This window comes from Lissotriton vulgaris, chromosome 7 (assembly GCF_964263255.1).
Source record: "Lissotriton vulgaris chromosome 7, aLisVul1.2, whole genome shotgun sequence".
Classification (NCBI taxonomy): Eukaryota; Metazoa; Chordata; class Amphibia; order Caudata; family Salamandridae; genus Lissotriton; species Lissotriton vulgaris.
Window position 1 is genome coordinate 889,023,307 of NC_141695.1, and position 17,270 is coordinate 889,040,576.

General features: G+C 40.6%; 1 protein-coding gene across 1 annotated transcript; it reads right to left on the reverse strand.

The window, feature by feature from the left end:
- Positions 1–298: 298 nt before the first annotated feature.
- Positions 299–14,100, reverse strand: LOC147702631 (uncharacterized). The gene is made up of 5 exons (XM_086931297.1): positions 14,088–14,100; positions 13,779–13,843; positions 8,933–8,968; positions 2,296–2,733; positions 299–1,103 (listed from the first exon to the last, which is right to left on the reverse strand). The coding sequence occupies exons 4-5, from the start codon at positions 2,731–2,733 to the stop codon at positions 654–656; spliced, it is 888 nt and encodes a 295-aa protein (XP_086787423.1). The 5' UTR covers positions 8,933–8,968; positions 13,779–13,843; positions 14,088–14,100; the 3' UTR covers positions 299–653.
- Between the last annotated feature and the right edge of the window lie 3,170 nt (positions 14,101–17,270).

Consider the following 17,270-nt stretch of genomic DNA (forward strand, 5'->3'; position numbering starts at 1 on the left):
GTGAGTGAGGTGTTGAGAGTGAGGTGTTGAGTGTGATTGAGGATGAGTGAGAGTGATGTTGAGTGATGTGTTGAGATTGACTGAGGGTGAGCCGTTGAGTGTGAGTGAGAGTGAGGTGTTGAGGCTGAGGGTGAGAAGCTGAGTGTCAGGGTGAGTGTGGCTGAGGCGTTGAGGGTGAGTGAGGGTGAGGTGTTGAGGGTGATTGAGGATGAGTGAGTGTGAGGAGTTAAGGGTGAGGTGTTTAGGGTGAGTGAAGTGTTGTTGTGGTGGTAAGTGTTTTTTTGTAGTTGTAGTGTGATAGTGTGTTGACGGTAAGTGAGGGTAAATGAGGGTGATGTTGTGAGGGTGAGTGAGTATGAGAGTGGTGTTGAGTGTGAGATGTTGAAGGTGATTGATGATGATTGAGATTGAGGTTGAGTGAGGAGTTAAGGGTGAGGTGTTGAGGGTGAGTTAAGTGTTGCTGTGGTGGTAAGTATTTGTTTGTTGTTGTAGTGTGATAGTGTGTTGACGGTGAGTGAGGGTGAATGAGCGTGAAGAGTTGAGGGTGAGTGAGTATGAGGGTGAGGTGTTGATGGTGAGTTGTTGAGGGTGAGTGAGTATGAGAGTGGGTGATAAGTCTAGAGTGGGTGATAAGTCTAGATTGGGTGATAGGCCTAGAGTGTGTGAAAGAGCCAGAGTTGTTGAAAGGTTCCGAGTGGGTGAAAGCTCCCGAGTGGGTGAAAGCTCCCGAATGGGCGAAAGGTCCCAAGTGGCTGAAATGTCCAGAGTGGGTAAAATGTCCAGAGTGGGTGGAAGGGGCAGAGTGGGTGAAAGGGCAAGACTGGGTGCAATTCCAAGAGTGGCTGAAAAGAGATAATTGCAAAACTTTGTTTGTTCGTTGTGCTTACCTCCATTTTGCTATGGCGCGTTGTATTCAATATTTTTTGGCAATTGAATTCATGTACAGTGACATGAGTCAGGGTCACATATTTCCCAAGATGTATTTTAAATAGTGACGCTTCTCTCCACAGTGTCACTTTTATATCATCAGTTGCATCTTTTATTGTAATGGATTTGAGTGGGGTATCTTGCCCATTGATAAACACCGTTTTTGCGTCCTCTTCCTACACAAAAAGAAAGCATTCTATTAAATAGTGATTGTAAAAACAGATATTACTAGTGCATTGTCTGAAAGGCTATATAATGTATCATATTTAACGACCCAAATGAACCTCCTTTCTAAAAGATTGAAATGTTTCTTGTAAAAAATGGCCTTGTACATAGTACTTTTTTTTGTAGTATACACCAAAGCACTGGCATCTTATATTTTTCAAAAGTTGTACTTGCTACTATGTGTGAAGAGTGCATAATCAAAAATGTGTCCAGTTAGTTTTTGAAGTTACTAAAGGTGTAATGTGTGTGTAAGTGAACTATGCATTTTTTAAGTAGACATGATGACATGAGTGAGTGTGATGGTGAGGTGTTGAGTGTGAGGAGTTGATGGGGAGTGAGGGTGAGTGAGGATGAGGTGTTACGTGAGGGTGAGGTTGAATGTAAATGAGGGTGGGTGAGGGTGAGAGGGTGAGGGTGAGAGTTTGAAGGTGAGTGAGGGTGAGAAGTTGAGGGTGAGTAACGATGAGCGTGAGTGTGAGTGAGGCTGAGTAAGGCAAGTATGCATATTTTTAGTAGACCTGATGACATGAGTGAGGGTGTGGGTGAGGGTGAGTTATTGAGGGTGAGGTGGTGAGTGAGGGTGGGGTTGAGGGTGAGTGAGGACGATGTGTTACGTGAGGGTGAGCCTGTCACATGCCATAGGTATTTTACCCTGGATTTGTATTCCATGGTAAAATACCGATTGTGTAAGCCATGTACAGAAGGTACATTGCCTACCTACATTACATTTCAGTTAATTTTATTGAATCTGTAAATCTACCGTTTTGGTTAATAAACAGATTTGCTAAAGTTACCTAAAATGTGCCCCTACATCTCAATAGCCCTTTACCGATGTGAAACGGGCCAAAATCTTTTTTTTTTGGCCGATTGGGATCGCTAAAGGGCTACCTACACCGGGCCCCTAAATGTGTAATTTGTGTGTAAGCCAACTATGCATTTTTGTACTAGACATGATGACATGTTTGTGTTGATACATCTGGCACATATTGTCCCTGAAACAGTCGTCAGACTATTTATACTTGCAATTTCGAAAAAGCACAAATACATAAGATATGTCATTTACAATCCTAATAAGTCCAACTCTTCCACTGCAAGACAATATTTTTTTAGTTGACATGATAACATGTTTGTGTTCATACTTACGGCAATTATTGTCCCTGAAACGGTCATCAGGCTTTTTAGACTTGCCCGTTTTATTTCCTTGATGGGAGAAGCCGATGGTGCAGGCGGATGCAAAATGTTGTTTGCTTGTTGGATCAGGCCCTCCTCGATTGTCATTGCGGGAAATTTGGTTACTTTAGTTTGTTTTGTAATTAAAATTGTTTTGTTTTTGAGAATAAAGTTCCGTATCAGTAGTCCACAGTTTATTTTCGTTTGCTCATATAAATTTTCTTGGTAACAAGTACATTTAATTGTTCCAGTTTTATCTGCTAAAGCCAAATGGAATAAAATTTTCTGCTCTTGTTTAGCATTTTTGTACGTAGTTTTCCCTGAGCAGCTGATGACATTAACTCTTATTGGTTTCTGGTATGGTTTGTTGTCATCAGTATTAATGTTCATTATTTCTTCAATAGACATCATCTGAAATAGAAAATGTGATATAACATGTTAAATACAAACCCATATTGGTTTATGATCACTGTAATAGCATTCTAAAGTACCATAGTTGTGTAGTTGGTCATTTGTATATATATGATCTAAAATGGATTGGTAGTTAGTTGTGTAACTGTTAATGAGTTGTTGACATTGTAATTTTGTTTCAAAGAATCCAAGTAATTGCTTGCTGTTTGCATTTGTTTGAGATACATCCACATTGAAATCCCCTATAATAATCAATTTGTGCATGGGGTAAAAATCCGTAATATTAGTGATGAAATCAAAAAGAGAAGTTATACTTTTTAGGGGTGGTTTGTATAAAATAATAATAAGGTAATCTGTGTTATCAATCTGTAGAGTAAAATGTAAAATGTCTATCCCTTCAAGTGTCTCATAAATAGGCAATATAAATAAATCTTTTTTGTAGTACATAATCATTCCATGGTTTGTGTTGTATGTATGAAATTTATCAAATATAATGTGATGATATTGTTCTATACTGAAATCATTAGCTGTAGCATTTCTTGTAGTGTTGATCTCAGTTAAGCAAATAATGTCTGCTTGTAATATATTCCTATCCGCTACCATAGATGAAAAATTTTTCTGTAGTGATCTTATATTGTGTGCAATGATATTGAAATGTGCACTGTATGTATGTAACTGTGGGATATGTATTTCAAGTGGCATTTCTGTCCTTAATCTGTGCATTTCCTCATTAACTTGTGGATGTACTACAATTTTACGTTCATCAAAATTGTGTACATAGACATTTTGTATTGATTTTGCCCTGCTAATAGCAACATAATGCAAATGATGAATCTTGCTGTTATTAAAGTGTATATAAAGTGGTTCAAGAGTTGCACCTTGTGTGCGATGTATAGTGCGTGCTGATGCTTGGCGTAAAGGAAATTGCTTCCGTATAATGGTAATAAATTTCTTAGTGTATTGGAAATGTCTAGCTATAGCATGTATTGGTGTCCATGTATTTTGTGTTTGTGAATGAAATAAGTGTTTATATTGTTGTCTGGTTGTTTCTCCTATAGTGGGATTGTCAAATAACAACCAAACAATAATAGGTGTATTGTTAATCAATTCTACTAATTGTACAACACCAGTTGCGCCATTTGTTAAACCATCATTGACATCCACATTGCAACTTAAATCATAACGAAGTTGTAAGGCAATGTGTAATGTATGTGAAAGGCCCATTGTTTTCTGTGGATCTTTGGGCAGTTGCTTAAGAATCGTTTTTTTCACACTTTCAGACAAATCAGAACTAACAGTATCGCTTGCTACTGTTATGTAGACAGGATAATCTTTGCAATGTTGTTCTAAAACCTTTTTGTTAATTTCATTAACTTCTAGATTAGTTGACATGATATATGGAATTGTTTCTAATAAAGTCTCATCAGGTTGTATTTCCCTTTGCTTAATTTGTGAAATATCTTCTTCAGTATGCTTGCCTTCTCTCAATCTGTTTAGTAATTCAGCAAATTGTAGATCTTCTTTTTGGCGCATAATTTTTGTTAATTCAAAAATTTTAAAATGTTCTTTCCACAAGTTAGCACTTAAAGGACCATACATTTGTGTCGAATCCTGAAAAATGTATCTGTCAAATACAGGTTTTAATTGGTAAAAGTCACCAATGGCTAAAATAGAAATTCCTCCAAATGGTTCATTAGATGATTTAATTTCTTGAAGCCTGTTATGTATAAAATTCAACATATTGTGGCCTACCATTGAAATTTCATCAATAATAACAACTCTAACATGCATCATTTCCATTTGTAGAGCAGTTCTATGTTCATGACTCAGTTGTTTATAAGACAAACTTTGCGACACAGGTATTTTGAAAGTGCTATGCAGTGTTTTGCCATTAATATTATGGGCAGCCTTTCCTGTTGGAGCAGTAAGTAAGATATAAACATTATCCGGATTTTCACCGGCCTTAGTGTTATAGTAGCGTAGTAAAGTTTGATAAAGTGCAGATATTACAAAACTTTTCCCAACACCAGCCCCTCCAGTGCAAAAAGTATAGCATGGAGTGCTAGTAGTTTTAAACCAATGCAAGTGATGGTAAACAAAGTTAAGTTGTTCTTCCGTTAAGTTTTGCATAAGTTGTTGGTATTTTTCATTGGGTAAAAGAACGTTAGTTGATCTTTGTTCTTCAGTTGTAGTTCTAATTCCTAAATCTAGAGCCAAATCATATCTATTATTATGTTCTGGATTTTGGTCTTCTGTCTGTATATTCACAGTTGGTGATAGAGGAGGTGAAATGACATTTTCATGAGACTGTTCATGAATAATGTTTGTAAGTTCACCATGCTGTTTGTTATAGATTTTTAGTTGTGTGTCAACAAATGTTTTAACTTCCAGATACCTATCATAGTAAGTTTCCTTGTTGATTAGTATTTTTTCTTCTTCCCTCCATGGATAGTGCAACATTAATATTTCTCTATAATACTCTTCCGGTTCATTATTTTTGCTAAATCTGCAAAAGCGTATTATTTTCCCTTGTCTGCGCTTATTTAAAGCATAATCATAATTATGTTTCTGTTGTTTATTTCCGTCACTACATTCTATTTCTAATTCTTCCTCATCTGAGCTGTAAAAGTTTTGTTCTGCAAGTAAATCTTCGCAATCATTTATTTCTTTCCCATGTGTTTTTTTCTTCACATAGTTGAAATTAGCCGCATAGTCTGCTAACGTGCACATCTCTAATGATTGTGGCCGTTTGCAGTACTTAATAATAATATTTTCACATTGAATGTCAGTGGAATTTTCGGGCAAGTTATTAATAGTTTCGATATCACGCATTAAATAAGTTCTTTTCTCTGGACGGCTAGTATTAATAAATACAAATGATCGTGAGCTTTTCCGTAATGGTATTTGAAGAATTAGATATGCTGCTTCTTGAGCACTAATTTCTGTGCAGTTGAGGAATTTGTTCCCTATGTGTTTAAGTTGATCTTTGATATTACTATTGCTTGGTACCTCTTTAGCAGCTTGCGCTAGAAGTTTGCTAATTCCTCTTTGCGATTTACTGATATATGAGATAATATAGACTGCACAAGCATAAGGGTCTAGTATAAACTGCAAGTCTATATTTGCTCGCCAAGCTTCTAAAAGAGTACTATTGTAGTTATTGATGAAGCATTCGGCTGGTGTTCTTTTTAAAAAAATAGTAGTTTTTTGTAAGCTAGTTTGTATAGAAGTAATATATTCTTTATCATCCATTTTAATGAAGTCCAAAAATTCCTCAAAAGAAAGTGTATTAAAAGTAGTATTATTCATAGCTTCATGTATTATTTTCATATTATCTTGCCATTGGTTATTTGTCTCCTCCAGTGTTAATGGCTCTAATATGAGCGTTCTTGACATTGGATATTTGGGATATTGATATTTGCATGTCCGTTGCTGTTTACGTCTGCAATTTTTGGTGTGACCATGCCTTTGTAGATTTATTAACGGTTGTAAAACAGGGTTTTCAGACTTATGACAAGTGATATATTTGTCAATAAAGCTATTGACTTCTTCCACTGGTGAAACACCATACAATGGTGCTTTGTTTACCCAGAGTAATGCATGTATATGTGGAGAACCTCTCTGTTGGAATTCGACTCTGTAAAAGTAGTCTACTATTTCCCCAATTGGATTAGTGCCATTCAGCAAAACACAATTAAAGAATTTCCTAACTTGATAGTCAAACTGTCTTGCACATGTTATTGGATCTTCTTGTATTAATTTACTTTTAGTTTCCCAAGACATGTGTAAGAATTCTTCCTCTGTACATTCCTGTAAGTTTCTAACTCTCAATAGTATATTTATTAAATGGTGCCATTTTGTTTCTGCAGCAGATAATGTCAAAAAGAAAGTGGGAATGCCAAGTTGCCTTATCATAGCAAAAATATCTTTTTTGCAACCTTCCCAATATGGAGGTGAACTGCGTATAGTTTTTAATACTTTGTACCCCTCATTGAACTGTAAAACATTGGCAATATTACATTTAATGTCTTTAGCAGTTATTTTATTCCCATCTGTAAAATGTTTTCTGATGGAAATGTTGATTTTACCATGGATCTGCTTAATATGTAATTTCTTCAGTTTAAAAAAGACATTAGTAATAGATTTAGCGACTCTTCTATCATAACTCCTTAACTCTGCTTGGCAAATAGTACTATAATGTACCGGTATGTGTCTTTCCTTATTGTTAGGTCTTCGTTCACCACAAAAAATAGTAGGGAAAGCCAAAAACTCTGAATCTTTATCCTCATATAAACCTCTTGGCGTGTTATGTTCAGCTGGAGCGAAACTTAACACATTCAGCGAATTACTAGTAATAGTTTCATTTGTTAACATAGTATCCAAATTTCCAGCTTCTATGTTGTCTGAACTATCAGATGAATTGTTTGTTTCAGAAGTCTCATTGTGAGATTCTATTTCTGGAGGTATATACTCCCAGTCAGGGTTAATGGTAACACCATATTCATTAAACATTCGACTATTTTTCGCTAGCCATGTAGCTGCCTTTTTTACAGTATTTGGTCTAATATTCTCATAATGTGTATATGATTTATAGATTAATTTCCTTTTTAATTTCACTGGGATTGTCATGGCGTCATTAATTTGCCTTGGTAAAATTGTAACAGTTGTCATAACATCTGCAGGTACATTAACTACTGCACCTGATAATGATTTTTGAAAACCGCGTGGCAGACTCCGAATTTGTAAGAATGGTATCCTAGGTGAAACTAATCTTTCTTCTAAATCATATAATTCTAATTCAACTGGTACATTTGGGAAGCCCATGCCATTTACAATTGAACATGGTGGTATTTTGTTTTTGCGAATGTAATAATAGCAAGTCTTACAAATAAAAGTTGTTTTCTTGTTACTAATGTTACACTTGTTGAAAATTTCGGATTGGCTAACACTGCGTATATTTAGCAACGTTTGTTTATGCCACAGTTGATTGCAAAGAGTACAAATGTACTCTGGCCCATGCAATATTTCCCGGTGGAATTTGCGAATGATTGTATGGATTTGTTTACCTCGTTTCTGTCTTTGGCCCTGCGTGAAGATGGGTATGTTATTATCAGTAGCACTTAGTTGACTGTTGGTAATGTCTTCTTCAGCTGTATTAATTTTTTTTCTTTGTACAACTGTAGTTGGACATGTACTTGAATCCCTTTTTCTTTTCCGAGACTGTTTATTTGTTCCCTGGATAGCTTTACTATTACCTGGTAATTGTGGTAAATGATTGCTATTGCTATTCCCTCCCTTACTTGTATTCTGTAAATGATCAGAAGACATTGATGTTGATGTTATCGTCTGATTAGGAGTACATTCAGTAGTATGTACCCAAATTTTTCTTTCTTGCGGCAGTTGACTATTTTTTTTGTGCACAGTAAGTGCTTTTGTAAAGGATTTTCTTTGAATGACTTTTATATCTATTGGTGTTAATTCAAATTGGACACATTGCTCAGCCTGATGTTTTAAGTTATATGCTAGTTTCATAACATATTGAATTAGCCCTTCAAACGAATTAAATGCAATTGTAACACATGTTCCGTTTGAATGAGGCATGCCTTCATGGTCCCTACTATGTGAATCAAATACAAAGTATGATTGCATATGTTTGAAAATAGCTATTACATAAACATTCATACAAAGTAGAACACCACAGTGCTTCTTAATAGTAACATTTAATGCTGTGCTAATATCTGGGTAGGCTTTATCAAAACGTTTAAGGACATCACCGTAGTAAGCATTCTGTAGCAAAAGTGAATATATCTCTTGATTGTGGTCTATATACCTTGGCAGGTCATCTGGATGCATAAGTGTTTCTTTGTTAATAGAATGCATTTGGAGATATAAAGCGTCCCCACGGTCCATTATATAATGCAGATCATTAGAGTTCCAAGTAGTTACTGGCTTGCATAAATTGTGCAAGACAGCAAAAACACTATTTGGTAAGCATTGCTTACCTTGTGATTTGCTATTAAATTTGCTATTCCCTTGATGGTAACTTGCTTTTAAGCATTTCTGCATCTTCAAAGTTATACTGAAATGTTGTTATCAACAAATGTAAATTGAGAAGGTTTGTGAACCAAAAAATTTTTTAGGGGACTGTAAGGTATGAACTTTTAACAATTTTTAAACGAAGTGGCAAAGTAGTATTTACCTTAACTTCTGTTTCTTTTGTTGTTGTTTGAATAATCTGAAAGTTGAAAAAAAACATATTGTTTAGAATATATTTCTCCGAATTTTTGCCATAAAAGACACATTAGCATGTAAATAGTCTTTTAAAGACCTGTTAAGAGCTCTAGTGCTGCTGTGAGTGTATGTGCCACGGCTGGCACACAGGCAGGGTGAGATGATAGAGGGAGAGAGAGGGAGTGGGAGGAAAAGGGGGACAGAGAGAGAGTGAGTGAGTGCGTGAAAAGTTAATACTGAGAGACGTTAAAAAATGTGTGTGTGTGTGTTATGTGTTGCATTGAATCAGAGAATGGATGAGGTGTGAGGAAGGTAAAGGGAGTGAGAGGGAGAGTGATAGGAAGTGAGACGGGGATGGAGGGAGGGAGAGAGAGGGAGAGGGAGACAGAGGGATTAACAAAGTTAGAGTGAGAAAGAGGAAGGCAAGAGAGAGGGAGGGGGAGCTAGAGAAGGAGAGAGAGGGTGAGTGTAGGTGAGGGGTTGAGGGTGAATGAGGATGAAATGTTGAGGGTGTGAGTGTGAGGGTGAGGTGTTGATTGTTGTTGAGGTGAGGTGGTGAGGGTGAGGGTGAGGGTGAGTGAGGGGGAGGGGATGAGGGTGAGTGAGGGTGAGGGTGAGGGTGAGTGAGGGTGACGGTTTGATGGTGAGTAATGGTGAGGGTGAGTGAGGATGACATGTTGAGGGTAAGTGAGCATGAGGGTGAGTGAGCATGAGGGTGAGTGAGCATGAGGGTGAGTGAGCATGAGGGTGAGTGAGCATGAGGGTGAGTGAGGATGGTGTGAGTGAGTGTGAGTGAGGGTGAGGGGTTGAGGGTGAGTGAAGGTAGATTAGGCTTAGAGATTGAGGGTGAGTGATGGTGAGAAGCTGAGGGTGAGTAAGGATGAGGCTGAGTGTGGGTGAGTGGGAATGAGGTGTTGTGGGTGAGTGAGGTGTTGAGGGTGAGTGAGCCTGAGGTGTTGAAGTGTTGAGTGAGAGTGAGGGTGAGTGAGGAGTTGAAGGAGAAGTGTTGAGGGTGTGTGTGTGAGGTGTTGAGGGCTAGTGATGCTCAGTTTTATGTTGTTGCTGTCACCCCAAGCCTTAACCACTGACCCTGCCCCCACCGATGCGGTCATTGGACACTAAGTAAACATTACATTTTGCCCCTGAGAGAAAGATTGTGAGTAGGCATGTAATAGAGTGTGTGTGTGAAAGTGTCCTTGTTCGTGGAATGTGTGTATGAAAATTTTGTTGTGGTGTGGCGAAGTGTTGGTGTACCCAGTTACTGTGGAAGTAATGTAGAAAGATAGAGAGGGAGTAAATGGGAGACAAATGGAGAGTTATGTACAAAGACAGAAAGGAAGGGAAAGTTAGGGAAAGGAAGGGAAATGGAGGGAGAGGAAGAGAAAGGGAGTGAGATGCAGGGTGATAGGGAGGGAGACGGAGAGGGAGGGAGAGAGGAGGAAGAAAAAAGTGGGAGTGAGACAGAGGGAGGAACACAGTTAGAGTGAAAGAGAGGAAGATGGGAGAGAGGGAGGGGTAGCTATAGAGAGGGAGAGAGAGCTATAGAGATGTAGGGAGTCCGAAAGAGAAAGAGAGCGCGAAAATTATGTGTATGCCGGGAGGGCTCAGTGCACGAAGCCTTCGGCTGCAGGGTCCTGTGATTAACCTCATGGTCAGTTTAATGTTGTTGCTGTTGCCCCGACCCTTAACAACTAACCCTGCCCCCACCGATGCGGTCCTTGGACACAAAGTAAACGGTACATTTTTCACCTGCTTGAAAGATTGTGATTAGCCATGTAACAGAGGTTGTTAGCGAAAGTCCCCTTGATAGTGGATTGTGTGTATGAAAAATTTGTTGTGGTGTGGCGAAGTGTTGCGAACGGATTATGACTGTACTATTCCCCCTAATGTTGTAATGTGCCTGTGACTAGTGTAGTAAGTGTATGGGCAATTTTTTTTTGGGTAGGCAGCTAATTCTGGCTTGGAATTGTTGTTGGGGATGGAGAGGGAGTGAGTGTGTGCGTGAAGAGTTAATAGTGCGAGACGTCCTGAAAAATGTGTGTGTGTGTCATCGTGTAACTTAGATTACTTCCTATATTGTATTGAATATGAAAATGAAATGAATGCGGTGTGCGTGTAATATTGAAAGTGTACACAGTTAGTGTGCAAGTAATGTAGAAAGATAGAGAGGGAGTAAATGGTAGACAAATGGAGAGTTATGTACAAAGACAGAGAGGAAGGGAAAGTTAGGGAAAGGAAGGGAAATGGAGGGAGAGGAAGAGAAAGGGAGTGAGATGCAGGGTGATAGGGACGGAGACGGAGAGGGAGGGAGAGAGGAGGAAGAAAAAAGGGGGAGTGAGACAGAGGGAGGAACACAGTTAGAGTGAAACAGAGGAAGATAGGAGAGAGGGAGGGGGAGCTATAGAGAGGGAGAGAGAGCTATAGAGATGTAGGGAGACCGAAAGAGAAAGAGAGCGAGAAAGTTATGTGTATGCCGGGAGGGCTCAGTGCACGAAGCCTTAGGCTGCAGGGTCCTGTGATTAAGCTCATGGTCAGTTTAATATTGTTGCTGTCGCCCCGATCCTTGACAACTAACATTGCCCCCACCAATGGGGTCCTTGTACACAAAGTAAACAGTACATTTTTAACCTGCTTGAAAGATTGTGAGTAGCCATGTAATAGAGGGGGTGGGCGAAAGTCCCCTTGATAGTGGATTGAGTGTATGAAAACTTTGTTGTGGTGTGGCGAAGTGTTGAGAACGGATTCTGACTGTGCTATTCGCCCTAATGTTCCAATGTGCCTGTGAATAGTGTAGTAAGTGTAAGGTGCATTATTTTTTGGGGTAGGCAGCTAATCCTGGCTAATATGTTATTGGATGTGTGCTTGTGAAAATGTAATACTAGTAGTTGTACGAGTGGCTGTTTCTGTGTGTCAGCTTGTAACTTGGATTACTAACTGTGCAAGTAAAGCAACGAATGAATGCATTGTGCGTAAATCTTGTAAAGTGTTGCCTGTTTACGTGCAAATTAATGTTCAATTAGAACTTTTGACTGAAAGTTTGGTGCTGTAGTGGCGAAGTGCTATGATGTTACATTGCGTAGGAGTTGCACGTGTTGTATAAGGGTGGCAGTCAGTGTTTTGCCTAATGTGACAGGCTGTGTGTGATTAGTGTAAGATGCAGTGTTTTGCCTAATGTGACAGGGTGTGTGTGATTAGTGTGCTATAGAGAGGTAGGGAGACGAAGAGAGAAAGAGAGCGAAAAATTATGTCTATGCCGGGAGGGCTCAGTGCACGAAGCCTTCGGCTGCAGGGTACTGTGAATAACATCATGGACAGTTTTATGTTGTTGCTGTCGCCCCGAGCCTTAACCACTCACCCTGCCCCCACCGATGCGGTCATTGGACACTAAGTAAACATTAAATTTTGCCCCTGAGAGAAAGATTGTGAGTAGGCATGTAATAGAGTGTGTGTGTGAAAGTGTCCTTGTTCGTGGAATGTGTGTATGAAAATTTAGTTGTGGTGTGGCAAAGTGTTGGTGTAACCAGTTAATGTGCAAGTAATGTAGAAAGATAGAGAGGGAGTAAATGGGAGACAAATGGAGAGTTATGTACAAAGACAGAGAGGAAGGGAAAGTTAGGGAAAGGAAGGGAAATGGAGGGAGAGGAAGAGAAAGGGAGTGAGATGAAGGGTGATAGGGAGGGAGACGGAGAGGGAGGGAGAGAGGTGTAAGAAAAGAGGGGGAGTGAGACAGAGGGAGGAACACAGTTAGAGTGAAACAGAGGAAGACAGGAGAGAGGGAGGGGGAGCTATAGAGAGGGAGAGAGAGCTATAGAGATGTAGGGAGACCGAAAGAGAAAGAGAGCGATAAAATTATGTGTATGCCGGGAGGGCTCAGCGCACGAAGCCTTCGGCTGCAGGGTCCTGTGCTTAACCTCATGGTCATTTTAATGTTGTTGCTGTCGCCACGACCCTTGACAACTAACATTGCCCCCACCAATGCGGTAGTTGTACACAAAGTAAACAGTACATTTTTCACCTGCTTGAAAGATTGTGAGTACCCAGGTAATAGAGGGTGTTTGCGAAATTCCCCTTGATAGTGTATTGTGTGTATGAAAAGTTTGTTGTGGTGTGGCGAAGTGTTGAGAACGGATTATGACTGTACTATTCCCCCTAATGTTCCAATGTGCCTGTGAATAGTGTAGTAAGTGTACGGTCAATTTTTTTTTTGGGTAGGCAGCTAATCCAGGCTAATGTGTTATTGGATGTGTGCTTGTGAAAATGTAATACTAGTAGTTGTACGAGTGGCTGTTTCTGTGTGTCAGCTTGTAACTTGGATTACTAACTGCAAGTAAAGCAACGAATTAATGCATTGTGCGTAAATGTTGTAAAGTGTTGCCTGTTTACATGCAAATTACTGTGCAATTAGAAGTTCTGACTGAAAGTTTGTTGCTGTAGTGGCGAAGTGACATGATGTTACATTGCGTAGGAGTTGCACGTGTTGTATAAGGGTGGCAGTCATTGTTTTGCCTAATGTGACAGGCTGTGTGTGATTAGTGTAAGATGCAGTGTTTTGCCTAATGTGACAGGGTGTGTGTGATTAGTGTGCTATAGAGAGTGAGGGAGACGAAGAGAGAAAGAGAGCGACAAAATTATGTGTATGCCGGGAGGGCTCAGTGCACGAACACTTCGCCTCCAGGGTACTGTGAATAACCTCATGGTCAGTTTTATGTTGTTGCTGTCGACCCGACCCTTAACCACTGACCCTGCCCCCACGTCGGAGTGTTAGGAACGGAAGTAAAAATTGTGTAGAAGAGTGAACAGTTGGCTGTACTTACATGATATATGTTGGTGCGCAGTTTCTTTCCCCCTATCAAGGAAATGTTGAAAGCGTACCAATAACCTACAAGAGATAACAAAAAATAAACAATATGTATCTGTTGTTTTAAACCAAGGTATGACCTGTTTTAGAAATTACGTAGTCTTTTGCTAAGTATTACCATAGAAAATGAAGATTTGCAAACACACATGTCGCAGAATAATTTAACACAGGTGCAATGTTGATATAGTAACAGTTCTAATAAACGCAACTAAAAATATCAATACTGTCCCTTAGATGTATAGAAATAACACTTGCATGCACTTACGTTCTAAGATTGAATGCCGTAATTTTTCAGTGGCTGTTGGTCGATAGCAGCAAGTTCAGCGCCGTTCTGTAAGTCGAAGTTCTGTCCTCGCTGGTAAAAAGAGAGTATGACTTAAAGTGACCCGTCCCTCTGCTTAAATAGGGGGTAACGATGCAAGAATCTTTTTTTCTTTTTGTGTTTAAGAAAGGATCAAAGCTTTTAGTCCTTCCCTTGCCCCAAGGAAAAGTCACACTAGCTGATGTGCGCGACTTGGAAGTGTGAATGTTTGAATGTGTATGCAGATGGAGTTTCGACATAGGCGCGCCAGTAGACTTCACTGGGCAACTCCCTTAAGGCCATATAAGAATTTGCTCGGAACTCACATAGCAAAGGGCCTTTTTTTTATTTACGTTAGTGTAATTGGACTTCAACTGTCTGCTCGAAGTTACACTTAAAAATGGCATATATAAAGCATCAAAAGTATACAAAGTTTCACTTAAAAACATACAACTCTTGTAATATAGTGGCTCGAAGTTGTGCCGTTTAGGTTTAGTATGAAAATACTGAAAATTGCCGCGGATGCGTCCATTAATGTGTGTGTGGCAACGTTAAAAAAAAGTGGGTGAATGAGAAAGATGGTGGATAATTTTATTTGGCAAAAAATAAATGGAAAGACAGGTGTGGTGCTGAACGGGTCAAAGGGCGGATGCAATATTTGCCATAAAAGTTGTGTTTTCCGTTTCAGTATGAAAATAGTGAACATTGCTGCGTAAGTGGCCCTTACATGTGTCTGTGTGTATTTTTAAATACTATGGGAATTTTGGCTGTGTGTGTACGTGTTGTAAATACAGAATTTCGCTGCGGGTGCGTCCCTTAATGTAAGTCTTGTAATATACAGGCTCAAAGTTGTGGCGTTTATGTTTAGTATGAAAAGACAGGACATTGCTGCAGATGCCTCCATTAATGTGTGAGTGTCACCATAGAAATACAGTGTGAGAATGAAAAAGATGTCCGATGATTTTGTTTGCCAATAGATAAATGTAGCGATAGGTGTGGCGAAATGTTCGGAGCTGATTTATTTGCCATCAAAGTTGTGTTGTTATTTGTTGTATAAAAATAGTGAGCATTGCTAAGGATGCGGCCCTTGAATGTGTTTGTGGGTAATTTTAAATGCTAGGAATTATGTTGGTGTGTGTGTACGGCATGGTATGTAAACTATAGTACTTTTGTTAACGTTTCCAGACACCATTTTATCCTTTAATGTAAATCAACTTGAACTGTCTACTCAAAGGTACACTTAAAAATGGCATGAGGGGTTGAGGGTGAGGATGAGTGAGGGTGAGGCTGAGGTCTTGAGTGTAACTGGAAGTAAGAGTGAGGGTGAGTGAGGGGTTGAGTGTTAGTGAGGGTGAGGTATTGAGGGTGAGTGAGGGGAAGGGTGATTGAGGTATTGAGAGTTACTGAGGGTGAGGTGTGTAGGGTGAAGTGTTGAGAGTGTGGGTGAGGGGTTGAGGGTGAGGGAGGGTGAGTGAGGGTGAATGGTTGAGGGTGAGGGGTTGAGGTGAGGAATTGAGGCTGATGTTTTGAGGGTGAATGAGTGTGAGATGTTGATGGTGAGTGAAGGTGAGATGTTGGGTGAGGCGTTGAGGGTGAGTGACTATAGAATCTTTCTACCTTACTGTCATTCGACTTGAACTGTCTGCGCCAAGTTACCCTTAAAAATAGCATGAGACGTTGAGGGTGAGGGCAAGTGAGGGTGAGACTGAGTTGTTGAGTAAGGTTGAGGGGTTGAGGGTGGGTGAGGGTAGGTGAGTGTTGAGGGTGAGGGTGAGGGTAGGTGAGGGTTGAGGGTGAGGGTGATTGGTTGAGGTTGAGTGGTTGAGGGTGAGTGGTTGAGGGTGAGTGGTTGAGGGTGAGTGGTTGAGGGTGAGTGGTTGAGGGTGAGTGGTTGAGGGTGAATGGTTGAGGGTGAGTGGTTGAGGGTGAGTGGTTGAGGGTGAGTGGTTGAGGGTGAGTGGTTGAGGGTGAGTGGTTGAGGGTGAGTGGTTGAGGGTGAGTGGTTGAGGGTGAGTGGTTGAGGGTGAGTGGTTGAGGGTGAGTGGTTGAGGGTGAGATATTGAATGCGAGTGAGAGTAAGGGTGATTGAGTAATTGAGAGTTAGTGAGGGTGAGGGGTTGAGTGTTAGTGATGGTGAGGTGTTGAGGGTGAGTGAGGGTGAGTGGGAGGGGTTGAGGGTGAGTGAGGTGTTTAGGGTGAAGTGTTGATGATGTAGGTGAGGGGTTGAGGGTGATGGAGGGTGAGTGAGGGTGAGGGGTGGAAGGTGAGGGGTTGCGGGTGAGTGTTGGGGGTGAGGGGTTGAGGGTGAGGTGTTGAGGGTGAGTGAGGGTGAGATGTTGAGGGAGAGTGGTTGAGGGTGAGTTGTTGAGGGTGAGTTGTTGAGGGTCAGTTGTTGAGGGTGAGTGGTTGAGGGTGAGTGGTTGAGGGAGAGTGTTTGAGGGTGACTGTTTGAGGGTGATTGGTTGAGGGTGAGTGGTTGAGGGTGAGTGGTTGAGGGTGAGTGGTTGAGGGTGAGTGTTTGAGGGTGAGTGGTTGAGGGTGAGTGGTTGAGGGTGAGTGGTTGAGGGTGAGTGGTTGAGGGTGAGGGGTTGAGGGTGATGGCGAGTGAGGGCAAGGCTGAGGTGTTGAGTGAAGGTGAGGGGTTGAGGGTGGGTGAGGGGTTGAGGGTGAGGGAGGGTGAGTGAGGGTGAGGGAGGGTGAGTGAGGGTGAATGGTTGAGGGTGAGTGGTTGAGGGTGAGTGGTTGATGTGTGTGTGGTACCGTTAAAATAGAGTGGGGGATTTAGAAGATGGTACATATTTTTCTTATGCCAATAAATAAATCTAGAGACAGGTGTGGCGAAATGTTTTGAGCTGATGTACTTGCCATTAAAGTTGGGGGTTTTTTTTTGTTATAGCATGCCTACATTAATGTGTGTGTGGGAACGTTAAAATACAGTGGTGATTATCCCAAAAATGCAAAATCGCAAATGTTTCAGTGAGGCAACATAGAAAATCTTTAGTCTGTAAGTTACCCTTAAAAATAGCATGAGGGGTTGATGGTGAGGGCGACTGGGTGCGGGTGAGTGGGTGAGGGTGAGTTGCTTAGGGTGAGTTGTTGAGGGTGAGTTGTTGAGGGTGAATGTTTGAGGGTGACTGTTTGAGGGTG

Excerpts from the sequence above, each read along its gene's own strand:
- LOC147702631 (XM_086931297.1), bottom strand. The coding sequence starts at position 2,733 with ATGATGTCTATTGAAGAAATAATGAACATTAATACTGATGACAACAAA. Across the intron at positions 1,104-2,295 it reads TTTCAGGGACAATAATTGCC|GAAGAGGACGCAAAAACGGT; the intron begins GTAAGTATGAAC and ends CTTTTTGTGTAG.